This window comes from Podarcis liolepis (genome assembly GCF_965112155.1).
Source record: "Podarcis liolepis genome assembly, chromosome: 7".
Classification (NCBI taxonomy): Eukaryota; Metazoa; Chordata; class Lepidosauria; order Squamata; family Lacertidae; genus Podarcis; species Podarcis liolepis.
This window is the reverse complement of record NC_139561.1, coordinates 86,718,856-86,731,188: the sequence shown is the minus strand read 5'-3', so window position 1 is coordinate 86,731,188 and position 12,333 is coordinate 86,718,856. Positions and strand designations below refer to the sequence as shown.

Here is a 12,333-nt window from a genome sequence, read left to right as displayed (position 1 = left end):
TAGGTTAAAAGCAAAGTGTTTCTCCCTTTAATTGTACGCCATTTAAAAAAGAGGAGAGTGGCCAGTTTTGTGGCTCCGTCATATTCATATAAAGGTAAAGGTAAAGGGACCCCTGACCATTAGGTCCAGTCGTGACTGACTCTGGGGTTGCGGCGCTCATCTCGCTTTACTGGCCGAGGGAGCCGGCGTACAGCTTCCAGGTCGTGTGGCCAGCAGGACTAAGCCGCTTCTGGAGAACCAGAGCAGCGCACAGAAACGCCGTTTACCTTCCCGCCGGAGTGGTACCTATTTATCTACTTGCACTTTGACGTGCTTTCGAACTGCTAGGTTGGCAGGAGCAGGGACTGAGCAACAGGAGCTCACCCCGTCATGGGGATTTGAACTGCCAACCTTCCAATCGGCAAGTCCTAGGCTCAGTGGTTTAGACCACAGCGCCACCCGTCTCTCTCTCTCTCTCTCTCTCTATATATATATATACACACAGTGGTACCTCAGGTTAAGTATTTACGGTAATTTGTTCCGGAGATCCGTTCTTAACCTGAAACTGTTCTTAACCTGAAGCACCACTTTAGCTAATGGGGCCTCCTGCTGCTGCTGCGCCGCTGGAGCCCAATTTCTGTTCTTATCGTGAAGCAAAGTTCTTAACCTGAAGCACTATTTCTGGGTTAGCAGAGTGTGTAACCTGAAGCGTCTGTAACCTGAAGTGTATGTAACCTGAGGTACCACTGTGTGTGTGTGTGTGTGTGTGTGTGTGTGTGTATTTATATATATTAATTGAAAGAGCTTTCTCTTCCTTCCAGGATCTCACAAAAGCCGCTGTCATGAGGTTTTGGCAAACACAGCCCCTTATTCCACAGGGGACCTCTTTCCATGAGTCAAAATACGGCCAGTGTGGCCTTCCAGATGTTGCAGCAGCTACTCCCCTCATCCACCCTGGACCCTGGCCAGCTGCAGCCCCAGTTTCCCTGCTCCCTTCCACCCAGGTGGAGCCAACTGAGTCCCTTCGGACATTGTTGGACATTCACCAGCCCTGACCACTAGCCCTGAGGGCTGCCGCAGGGGCTGATGGGAGTGGGGTGGTATTGCAACAGCCAGTTGGGCTGGGCTAGCTGAAGAGTCTGTAACTGCAGCGCTTCTTGGGTCCCCCAGCTGACTGTTGCTGGACTACAATTCCCATCATCCCTGACCGCTGGTCCTGCTAGTCAGCGAGGATGGGAGTCGCAGTCCCACAGTGGAGAAGCACTGGAAGGGGCTGGGACCACCCAACAGAATGCGGCAGGAGGGCCCCGATGGATCCCACCCCCACCGCCGCCGCAGGTGGGATGGCCCAGTGGGTAGAGCACCAGACTCTTAATCTCAGGGCCGTGGGTTCAAGCCTCCAGTTTGGCAAAGGAGTCTTGCATTGCGGTGGGGGGGGGGTTGCGCAAGAGCCAGTGTGGTGTAGTGGTTAAGAGCGGTAGACTCGTAATCTGGTGAACCGGGTTCGATTCCCTTCTCCTCCACATGCAGCTGCTGGTTGCAGTGGCGTAGCGTGGGTTGTCAGCACCCGGGGCAAGGCAAGTAATTTGCGCCCCCTAACCTGTGGATTTGCGCCCCCTAACCCTAACCCCCAGATGTTGCGCCCGGTGCGCCCGGCCCCCTGCACCCCCCACGCTACGCCACTGGCCCCCTAACCCCCAGATATTGCGCCCGGTGCGGCCGGCCCCCCCTGCACCCCCCACACTACGCCACTGGCTGGTTGACCTTGGGCCAGTCACACCTCTCTGAAGTCTCTCAGCCCCACTCACCTCACAGAGTGTTTGTTGTGGGGGAGGAAGGGAAAGCAGAATGTTAGCCGCTTTGAGACTCCTTAAAGGGAGTGAAAGGCGGGATATCAAATCCAAACTCTTCTTCTTCTTCTTTTAGATGACGCTCGGGTCCCTTCCAACCATGGGCGTAGCCATGATTTATGTTGGCAGAGTAGGGGGTCAGGATCTATGCTGGGGAGGTCTGAACCGAGCTATTTGCGACACGTTTGGTCGGTTAATTAAGTATTTTTATTTATTCACATGATTTGGGGGGTGGGCAGCTGCCCTCCTTCGCCTTTGGAGCTTCCCAACTCTCCAAATGCATGATTCCACGACTTGGCAGAAGGCAGCCACCCACCTACTCAAACGCACCCTTTCTTCCTAACCACGAGGACTAGCGCCTTAGCTTCTCCTTTTGCAAGAAAGGGAAGCAGCTCTGTGGCAAGCGCGTCTGCCGGGCACGCGGAAAAACCCCAATCCCTGATCAGGCCATGTGCGCGCAGGGCTGGGGACGTCCCTCGCCTGAAATCCCGGAGAGGAGCTGCTGCAGCTGCCGCTGCCGGCCAGTGCAGGCATCGCGGGGCTGGCTGGGTCGCCGGTCCATCCAGGAGGAGGCAGAAGAGACGCAGCCGCCCCGGCCGCGCTTCCTGAACGCAAACCGGCCCCGCGCGCGTTTCTTCTTAACCACGAGAACTAGCGCCTTAGATTTTCGTTTTGGAGGAAGGGTTGCAGCCGTGTGCGCGCAGGGCTGGGGCAGTCCCTCGCCGGAAACCCCGGAGAGGAGCTGCTGCCGCTGCTGCCGGCCCGTGCAGGCACCCAGGGGCGCGCTGCCGGCCCGAGTCCGCGCGCTCCATCCCCCGCCAGGAGGAGGAGACGCAGCGTTCCTCCGGCTGGCGCGCCCTGGGCGCAAAGAACCCCGCGCACCGCGAAGGAACCGGTTGCTCCTCCTGGCCGGTCCCGGTGCCGCCCCCTCCCTGCCCCGGAGGTCGGGAAACGATGCTGCTGCTGCCGCCGCCCCCTTGGCTGGGCGGAGGGCCAGGGAAAGTGGCCGGGCGACGAGGCTCCACCCCGGCGCGCGTGATGTCAGGCGGCCCTGCCCAGCGCAGCCAGAGCGCAGCCGGGCGTCTTCGGCAGCAGCAGCAACGACGGCTCTGGCTCCGCTTCCCGATCCGAATCGGAGCTGCGCTCCCGGGAGGTTGGGCACCGTCGGCGGCGTGGCCTGGGCAGCGAGTCCTGGATGCCCCGCGCTGGGCGACCGGCCAGGGGCTCCCATTGCCGGGGCGCCGCGGCCGAGGGGCAGGGGTCTGCCCGCCACCCACCGCCGCCAGCACAATGAGACGGCGGAGGACCCCTGGCGACGTGCTGTGCACCTTCGTCTTCCTCCTCTGCTACGCGAGGCCCCAGGTGAGACCCCCGCTTCTCGGACGCCCACCCGAACCCTTTTGCTGGGGAGTCCGGGAGGTGCCCGCGCGGGGCACCCAGGCGCGCCTCTCCAACACTCGCGGGTGGGGTGGGCGCTTGAAATGGGCGCACCAACCCCACGCTGGGAGAGGCAGGTGCCAACTTTGCCCAGGCATGCCCAGTCTCTGTTTACCCCAAGTTAAGAGCTGCAGGTTTTGGGTAGCAGGGGTGCCTAGCATTCTCTCTAGGGTGGCATTTGGAGAGAGGCACCATGGCACCCGGGCTCTTTGGCTGGGAGTGGGCACCGCTGAGCATCAGGCTGCTTTGCACCCGTCTCCGGGCTCTCAACCACCTCCAGGTGCCACCTTGCCCATGCCAACCTCTGAGAACCCTTTGCGCTCTGGTCTCTGCGCATCGCACCCTGCCCAGAGAGAGAACTGGACGGCACAATCCCTTTGAGAGCTAGGCGTGGTGTCTTGCTGGCCAGCCACAAGGCGGAGAGCATCAATGCGCCATGTGGAGAGCATGTCTGCACCTCCACTCTCGCTCCAGCGCCTGCTTGGTTGGATCCCGAGCTGCTTTTGTGTCTTTGCCCCAGAAGCTGCTGAAATGGGTTTGAGAGAGGGGATGTTTTTTCAGGGGGGCGGGGAACAGACTGGGGGAGAGATCTGTGATCATAGGGGGGTGCTCCCTTGCCTGAGTCAACATGCCACCATCTTTGGGGCATCTGGTGACACACTGACTGACTGCAGGGAGTAAGTGCCGGCGAAGGCACCATGCGCCGGATCCTTCTCTCAGTTTGCTTGATATACCGGTTGAGCAACAACTTCTGCCTCCCCCTCTAAAAAAAAAGGCTGGGATTTGTAGTTTGACGAGGCATCTAGATTGCTCTAGATTTTCCCAGGCCCCCCTTCCCGTCACAGAACTACAGTTCCCCCAGTTCCCAGTTCCAGGAAGGAACCTGGTTAAACTGGTTAGGTGTGGATTCATCTCTTTAGTGTTGAACCAGCCTCATCCCCTGGGGTAGCTCTGGCACTGGATCAGACCCTGCTGTACTGGGCTTCCGTTTGCAGTTGGGACATTTGTTTGCAGGATCCTACAGGGTCCTATCTGCCCCCCCTCACTTCCAAGGAACCTGCAGGATGAAGCCCCTGCAACCTCCCCGTGTTTTCCCCGCTGCCACCAACCAGGGGTGAGAAGAGGGCATGCGATCTTGCTTTTGGTTCGGCTGCTGCTGTGCTGTGTGGCAGGTTGGCAGCTGCTCTGCTCCACCCCAGAGTCAGCTGCATCTCTGGGCTGGGAGGGAAGCAGTCACCCCATCCCAGAGGCAGCTTTGAGTCAAGCTCGCCCCACGACTGGCAGCATCTCAGAAGTCAGAGCGGGTTAGGGAGGCACAGCCGGCCGAGTCTTTTCAGGCTGTGAGGTTTGGGCGCCATTAAGAGGCAGATCTGAGGGCCCCAATCCTTTGATTGGGTTTTCTGTAGAAGCCGCATGGAAAGTGGACTGTGTGGGAGCCCCTAATATCATCTGGGGGGGCCTATAGTTGGATCAGGACAAAGGGCTGTCTAGTCCAATATCCTTAGTCCAACCAGATTTTGTTTCCTAGAACTGTAGAGTTGAAAGGGATCCTGGGGTCATCTAGTCCAACCCCTTGCAATGCAGAAATATTTTGGCCAACGTGGGACTCGAACCCACAACCCGGAGATTAAGAGTCTCTCTCAATTGAGTTATCCCAGGCAGTTTGCTTTCTACCCTTCCTCTCCTCCTTTTTCAGCCGGGGGCCGGTCCACTGTCCCTCAGACCATGTGGGGGGCCGGACTATATTTTTTGAGGGGAAATGAATGAATTCCTATGCCCCACAAATAACCCAGAGATGCATTTAAAATAAAAGCACACCTTCTACTCATGTAAAAACACGCTGATTCCCAGACCACCTGCGGGCCAGATTTAGAAGGTGAATGGGCCTCATCCAGCCCCCGGGCCTTGGGTTGCCTACCCCTGCTCTAACCACTGCACCCCGCTGTCTCCCTGGGCCCACCTCCCGTTGTGCAAGAGCACTTGCGTGCCTCCTGTTTCATTTCAGCGGAATGGGGACTTCCCGGTGGATCGGGTCCCGTGGTGCTTGGCACGGAGGCAGGGCGCTCCGTGGATTTCGCACCTGGGGCGCCTGCTGCTGGCTCGGGTTTGATTTCCTTGTTCAGACACGAAACAAAAGGCTGGCAGGGTTGGTGCGTCCGTATCTGTGTGTTTTTGAGAGAAAAGCTTCCTTTCTTGCCGCTGCAAATGTTCCGGAGGCCGCAGAGTCCTGTGCGGAGCTGGCAAGGGCCGGGTGGGCTGGAGCAGGTGGGCAGCAGCCTCCCTCCTGCTGGTGGCATGTGGCATCCCTGTGGCTCCACATCTGGCGGGCGCAAAGGGCAGAATGAGGAGCCTCCCTGCCCATAGGGCTCTCTGCAGAGGTGAAATCCTGCCTGCTGCGATTCCAGCAACGCCCAGCGTCCCCCTAGGGAAGATGGATTTCCTCATTGGGGAGGGCAGGGAACGGATCCGGCCTCCCCAGCTACGAGCGGGGAAGGAGGTGGGGGACATTTCGACCCCCTGCCCCCAGCGGGCAACACTCTCCCTTCCAACCAAAACACATTAATTCCTAGCAGTTTCGTAAGTGGGGATCTCAGAGTTGGGCGTTAAATTCTGGGGGCTCTTGCCCCTCCCTGAGTAGAAATCATGCCCCCAGACCTGGTTACCTTGGCCCAACCAACCTGAAGGACCTGCTTTGACCTCGCAGTGTGATGTGCTCGAAAATGGAAAGGGTGCCTCTGAACACGTGCAGAGTTCGTTTCCCTATCCACAGCCAAAGATGTGCAGTTGGCATTCCCAGTCTGAGAGTGAGTTTTCTCTGCAAGCTCTTTCTTTTTAGTGGGTTCCCCTGAGCATGTGCAGATGTTCCTTTGCCAGGGAACAGGCCACAAGGGCAAGCTTGGAAATTTCTGCCGTGTGTGAGGTTTGTGACACTGTGAATGGAACACCTGGGCAGGCTTCTCTCTAGCAAAGGAGCACCTCTCTGCACGTGCTCAGGGACTGCACAGCCGTAGCTGTTTGGGTGGCTGTGCATAAGGAGATGCACTCCACATATGCTCAGAGACACCATTGCCGTGATTATGTGTAGCTTAACAATCAAGCCCTGGCACTCGAGGCTGGATAGCTCAGTTGGTAGAGCATAAGGCCCTTAATCTCGGGGCTGTGGGTTCGAGTCCTCTGTTGGGTGAAATATTGCAATGCAGGGAGTTGGATTAGATGACCCTCGTTGTTCCTTCCAACTATACATTTCTGTGAATCTATGGAACAGGTTCTGGAGCCCGGCTCTGATTCACAGCCAGCCCTGATCCTGATCCTGATAGCCAGATCTAGGGGCATAATTTCTGCTTTGTGTGTATGTGAAAATCCCCAAAAAGTCCAGACAACTTGCGATGTGGGTGGGTGGGTAGGGAGAAGGGCAGCACCTTTCAGAACATGAAAACGTAAAATATTTTGCCCAAAGGCATTTGGCCTTGCTGCTGTTGACAGCATCAGAACTCTGGATGCAGCTGATCTTTTGGGTCTGAAATCACTGAAATCCGAAATCACTGTCAGACCAGGAGGACAGATTCGAATGCCAGTTTTTGGTTGGAGTTTAAGCATTGGCTGAGCAGCGGACAGTACAGGATGAAATTTGGTTTTAACGGCCTTGAGTACTTTTGCAGCCTCATATGAAGTCTCCCCCAGATATACTGTGCTGATTTTTTGTACTTTCAATTTTTTATTTTATCGATTCATTTGATTACTTCAATAAAATCTTTTTTTTTTTATGACAAATGTGCCTCTTTCATAAGAACACAGGAAGAGTTTGCAGGATCAGGCCAATGGCCCTTTTAGCCCAGCATCCTGTTCTCACAGGGGCCAACCAGACACCTGTGGGAAACTAGCCGCCAGGATTCGAACACAAGACCCCTCTCTCTCCCCTCCTGCTGTTTCCGCAACAGGCCTTCAGAAATATTGTTGCCTCCAGCCTTGAAGGGCCAGGTGTCTCGATGGATTTGTCTACCACCCTCTTTCAGAGCTGCCCAAATTGGGGGCCGCCTCCGCCTCCTGTAGCAATGAGTTCCGTAGGTCAACCGCCCCAATCTCTCCTCTCGGTCTTCTCTGCCCCTTCCAGGTCTCCGAGGCGGCAGGAACATTCGAGCTGCAGATCCGCTTTGCCCGCAACGAGAAAGGGGTGCTGGCTGACGGACGGTGCTGCCGCGGGGGCCTGGATCCACCGTGCCCCATGGCGCAGCAATGCCACACCTTCTTCCGGGTCTGTCTCAAGGAATACCAGCTGCGGGCTCTGCCCGGGGGGCCCTGCGTGCTGGGGGCTGCCACCACACCCGTCCTAGGGGGCAACGTCTTCTCCACCGGTCACCAGAAGAAGAGCGATCACGCCGGCAGGGTGGTGATCCCGTTTGATTTTGCCTGGCCGGTAAGGTGGATTCGGGGTCCTTCTCTTGGTGGGTGGGTGGGTGGGTGGCAGGTATGGGTGCCACTAAGAGGGGAGCTTGCGAATTCCTCAGGGGGCAGGGAGGGAAATAAGCACCGGAGCTTAAGGAAGCTGGCAGATGCAGCCCTCTGACTCAGATGCCCTGGCTCAGTGGTGATGGGGGGAATGGCATTCTGCACATGCTCAGGGGCTCTCTTCACTTCGCTAGGGTGCCAGATCTTCAGGCCTGACCTGGTCTGCCCGCTTCCCCTTCCAGGTGGGCAAGTGGCTTCAATTTAAATAGTTCTACACTGTTTTCACTATTTTTCTTTTAACAGAAATGTTTTAATTCTGATATAGTTCAATTGCTTTTCAGCTGCATGTAGTTAGCCCTCTGTGTTTTGTTGTTTTGTGTGAGCTGCCTTGAGTCTGGGGAAAAGGCGGGATATAAATAAATATAATAATAATAATTAATAATAATAATTTTTAAAAAAATTAAGAAGACTGTGCATGCGGTTTACAAGCTTCAGCCTAGCTGGAGCTGGCTGCAAATTATCGCATAGATGCTCTGAGGAATGTTCCCCTCTCTGCTCCCTTCTCCCAATTAACTTCCGTCTCCAGGGTCTACCTTGTGACATCACTAGGGCCTCCCATCGTGACATCACCAGGGGCCGCCCCCAGGTCTCAGTTTTGGGCCCTGAAATCTGAAGCCAAGTTCCCTGTCATTCTCCTCACTAGGTAACATTCCCCTTCCGGAGCTGAGAATACAACCAGGCGTCTTGTCAGCCATTTTTCCTGGACAGCGAAGGGGCACAAACTCATTTCAGGCACTGCTCTGACTTCACAACCTAAAGCATAGGAAAAGGTGCAGACAAAGAGAGAAATGCCTGGATTAACAGAAGACGGTGTGCAAGCTTTAGCGTTTCACAGAACGCTTTGGCACATTGCGTCAGGGATGGCGCAGAGCTCTGTGAAACCCAGAAGCTTGCATACTCTCCCCTCCTCCTGCTGTCTTAAGTCTATCCAATTGCAAACCATTTCCATTCACTCCACAAAAATCTCCCTTTGAAGGGTGGCAATATTTTTTTTTTTTTGGAGGGTGGGGTGTTAACCTCTGAAATCGGAGCCAGTTTCTTTTGCTGGCGTGGGACCCAGGTGCTCTTGGCGAGGGGCCGAGGGGGAGGGAACAGCAGAGAGCCAGGGGAGAGGAGAGCCAGATGGACTTTGCTTCAACTCTCTTTTCCCCTGGGGGAACTGAGGCAGATGCAATATCTCACTTGGCCAATCAACTGGGCAAGGCAGCTCCTGTACAAACTGCCTGCCTAGTGATTTATTGATTTCCGGAGCTTTTATCCGGCTGCCTCCGATGCCAAAGACACAGAGATAGGTGTGTGTGTGTGCGTTCCATTTCCTCGTTCTAATTAATTAGGTCTCCGTTTATATTAGCCCGGTGGGAAATGGGGGGAAGATTCTGAGCAGAGGGAACCCCGTTCCTTGCCCTTCGCCCCCAAATGCCTGCAGGAGGTGGGAAAGTTTCAATTTCGAAAATTTCAATTTTGTCGTTCTGTATGGGACGATGGCAATAAAGATTATCGTGTCGTAAAGGATAGGATTGGTCCTAGCGTCAGGACCCCCAGGACCTGGGAAGACTCCTGTCCCTTTTGAGATTATATGTTGAAAGGGGGAATTCTGCCACTTGCAGCTTCTCCCCCTACGGAAACACAGGGAGGGCAAAAGTTGCATCCTGACCAAGTTCTCTTCCCAAGCTGTTCTTAACAGCGGAAGAACCTGCAAAGACCTGGATGTGGCAACCCTTGTTCTCAAAGTCGAGAGCTGCAGACGGTTGCTAGGGGAGGGGGAAACTCCTTCTTGGCTCCCCACCCACCTACTCTCCCTTTCAGATTCTGTCTTGAAAGGGTGAAAATACAGGGCGTGGATCCGCTCCTAACCTGAAGCGATCTTTGCTCTCTGCCTCTACCAGATCCAGATCTGGTGTCGGGCGTGGTCTTGCTTGTTTTCCAAAAAGAGGGTTGACGCTCATGCCTGGCCTGCCGGGTAGGGAAGAGACGCTCTGCACGTGTTCAGAGGTACTCTTCTCTATATGAGTAGCCGTTTAAGTATTCCGTGGTGGGGAGCTGCTATTTGAAACAGGTCTCGGGGCTAAGGAACACCCCCCTCCCCAGCACATTGTGGCTCAAGCGACGGGTTGGGTCTGTGCCAGGATAGATTTCCCAGCGTTTATGGGTGCGGCTGCTTCTGTTGACATCCCTTCTCTCGCGAGAATCGAATGTAACCCATAACAACTTGTTTTGGTGGGACAGGATCTGCTAGACTTGCCTTTTACTTGTATCAGTGTGTTTGCTTGTTGAGGTTTCCATTGATTCTGTTCATTGTACAGTGGTACCTCAGGTTACATATGCTTCAGGTTACATATGCTTCAGGTTACATATGCTTCAGGTTACAGACTCCGCTAACCCAGAAAAAGTGCTTCAGGTTAAGAACTTTGCTTCAGGATGAGAACAAAAATCGCACTGCTGCGGCGTGGCAGCAGTGGGAGGCCCCATTAGCTAAAGTGGTGCTTCAGGTTAAGAACAGTTTCAGGTTAAGTACAGACCTCCGGAACGAATTAAGTACTTAACCCGAGGTACCACTGAAACTGATTTCTGCTGTGCTTGCAAGTTGCTTCAAGTCATTTTTATAAGCAAAGCAGATCATAATAATAATAATAAATAATAATAATTTGATGTGGCAATTGGGTGCCCTCTCAGTCCTCTTTTACCAAGAGGATTCCATCATTGCAGAGGGGTTGGACTTGAGGTCCCTTCCAACTCTATGATTCCACAAAGAGGATGCTAGCCACCTGCAGCTCTTTAAAGCCCTGGTATTGAAAACAAAAAGGGATGCGGGTGGCGCTGTGGGTTAAACCACAGAGCCTAGGGCTTGCCGATCAGAAGGTCGGCGGTTCGTATCCCTGCGATGGGGTGAGCTCCTGTTGCTCGGTCCCTGCTCCTGCCAACCTAGCAGTTCGAAAGCACGTCAAAGTGCAAGTAGATAAATAGGTACCACTCCGGCGGGAAGGTAAACGGCGTTTCCGTGTGCTGCTCTGGTTCGCCAGAAGCGGCTTAGTCATGCTGGCCACATGACCTGGAAGCTGTACGCCGGCTCCCTCGGCCAATAAAGCGAGATGAGCACCGCAACCCCAGAGTCGGCCACGACTGGACCTAACAGTCAGGGGTCCCTTTACCTTTAAGTGGTCGTAGGATTGCAGCCTTAAGCAAATGCCCTACCAGATCGGGCCAATGGCTCATTTGGGAAACCAGAAAACAGGACTCAAACACAGGATCACTCTCCTCTCTCCTGCGATCTCCAGCAGAAGCGTTACTGCCTCCATCCATGAGAGCACAGCCACTGATACCCTTCCCCCTCCATGAATTTGCCTAATGTTCTTTTAAAGCCATCCAACTTGGTGGCTATTGCTGACTGGTGGCAGTGAGTTCCAGAGTTTAACTCTGTGCGCTGTTCCTCATGCCCCTTCCAGCTGCCCTGGTATGTTTTGAGCCGTTGATAACCTTTTGGATGACAACATCTTTCCCCCCCCTGCATATCTCCTTGAGCCAAGAACCAGGACCCCCTTAGGGCAGCCATTTTTGCAGAAGGCAGTCCTCTCTTCCAAAGGTTGTCGCTGCAATGGTCAGAGTTAGCAGGGTTCGAATCCCCCACTCAACCATGATGCTCACTGGGTAAGCTTGGGCCAATCTCCATCTCTCAGTCTAACGCACCTCACAGGGTTGATGCGAGGGTGAAATGAGGGACGAGAACCATGTATGCCACCTTGAGATCCTTGGACAATAAAGGTGGAAGGAGGAGGAGGAGGAGGAGGAACACTAATCTAGGACAGCAAGCCAAATGGGCACCCAGACTGCTTCCATTTCTGTTTATAAATTAGAGTATTTCTAAATTTTCAGCTATGCATAAAAATTATGCAAATCTCTTTTAGCCTTTTTTAAAAAATACAAATCAATGCGTTAAGTGGCCACCCTGGTGGAAGACCAACACTTGCAGAGTAAATTAATACAAAGCACAGATGGCAGAATTTGGCTTTCGGCTTGAGAAGTGAAATCTACAAGAAGCATGTCCTTCTTTTCGGAAGTGGTGCCGAAGAACTTGTCTCCGTTCTTCCTCAGGACCGGCTCAAAGTTTAAGGGTGCTTTGTCTCAACGGAAGTAGAATCATACGAGTTGGAAGGGACCCCAAGAGTTATCCAGTCCTACCCTCTGCGAAGCAGGAATCCTGCCCACAGCCATTCCGGGGTGGATTCGAACCACCAACCTTCTGGTTAACAGCCGGACACAATTAACCCATTGTGGCAGAGGATTAGGGCTGCTCCCACGGTGCTTTTTGTCCGTGGGCCCTGTCACTCCTACCTGGCGGCAGTGGGTAGAGGGGCACCTACCCACCATTTAAATATCCCACAATGCCCTGGAACGTGGCTAAGTCCAGGGCATTCTGGGAAATTAAAATGGCAGCTAGAGGCTTGGGATTCCCAGCACTGCTTGCTGGTGGGGAGACTGGGAGGCGAAAGGAACTGCCAGGGCACAGAGTGCGAGGTCTCCAACAACAAATGCCCAAGGATGCCAGATTCTGGCGCCGGCCTTG

General features: G+C 54.4%; 1 protein-coding gene across 1 annotated transcript in view; it reads left to right on the top strand.

The window, feature by feature from the left end:
• Nucleotides 1–1,289: 1,289 nt before the first annotated feature.
• Nucleotides 1,290–12,333, top strand: part of LOC310711103 (uncharacterized protein) — a gene marked incomplete at its 5' end in the record, with an annotated part of 59,580 nt that continues 48,536 nt past the window's right edge. The window contains 3 exons of the mRNA XM_083512575.1: nucleotides 1,290–1,317; nucleotides 2,512–3,191; nucleotides 7,378–7,680. Coding sequence (XP_083368701.1) covers nucleotides 1,290–1,317; nucleotides 2,512–3,191; nucleotides 7,378–7,680 — 1,011 coding nt within the window. The remainder of the gene's footprint in view (nucleotides 1,318–2,511; nucleotides 3,192–7,377; nucleotides 7,681–12,333) is intronic.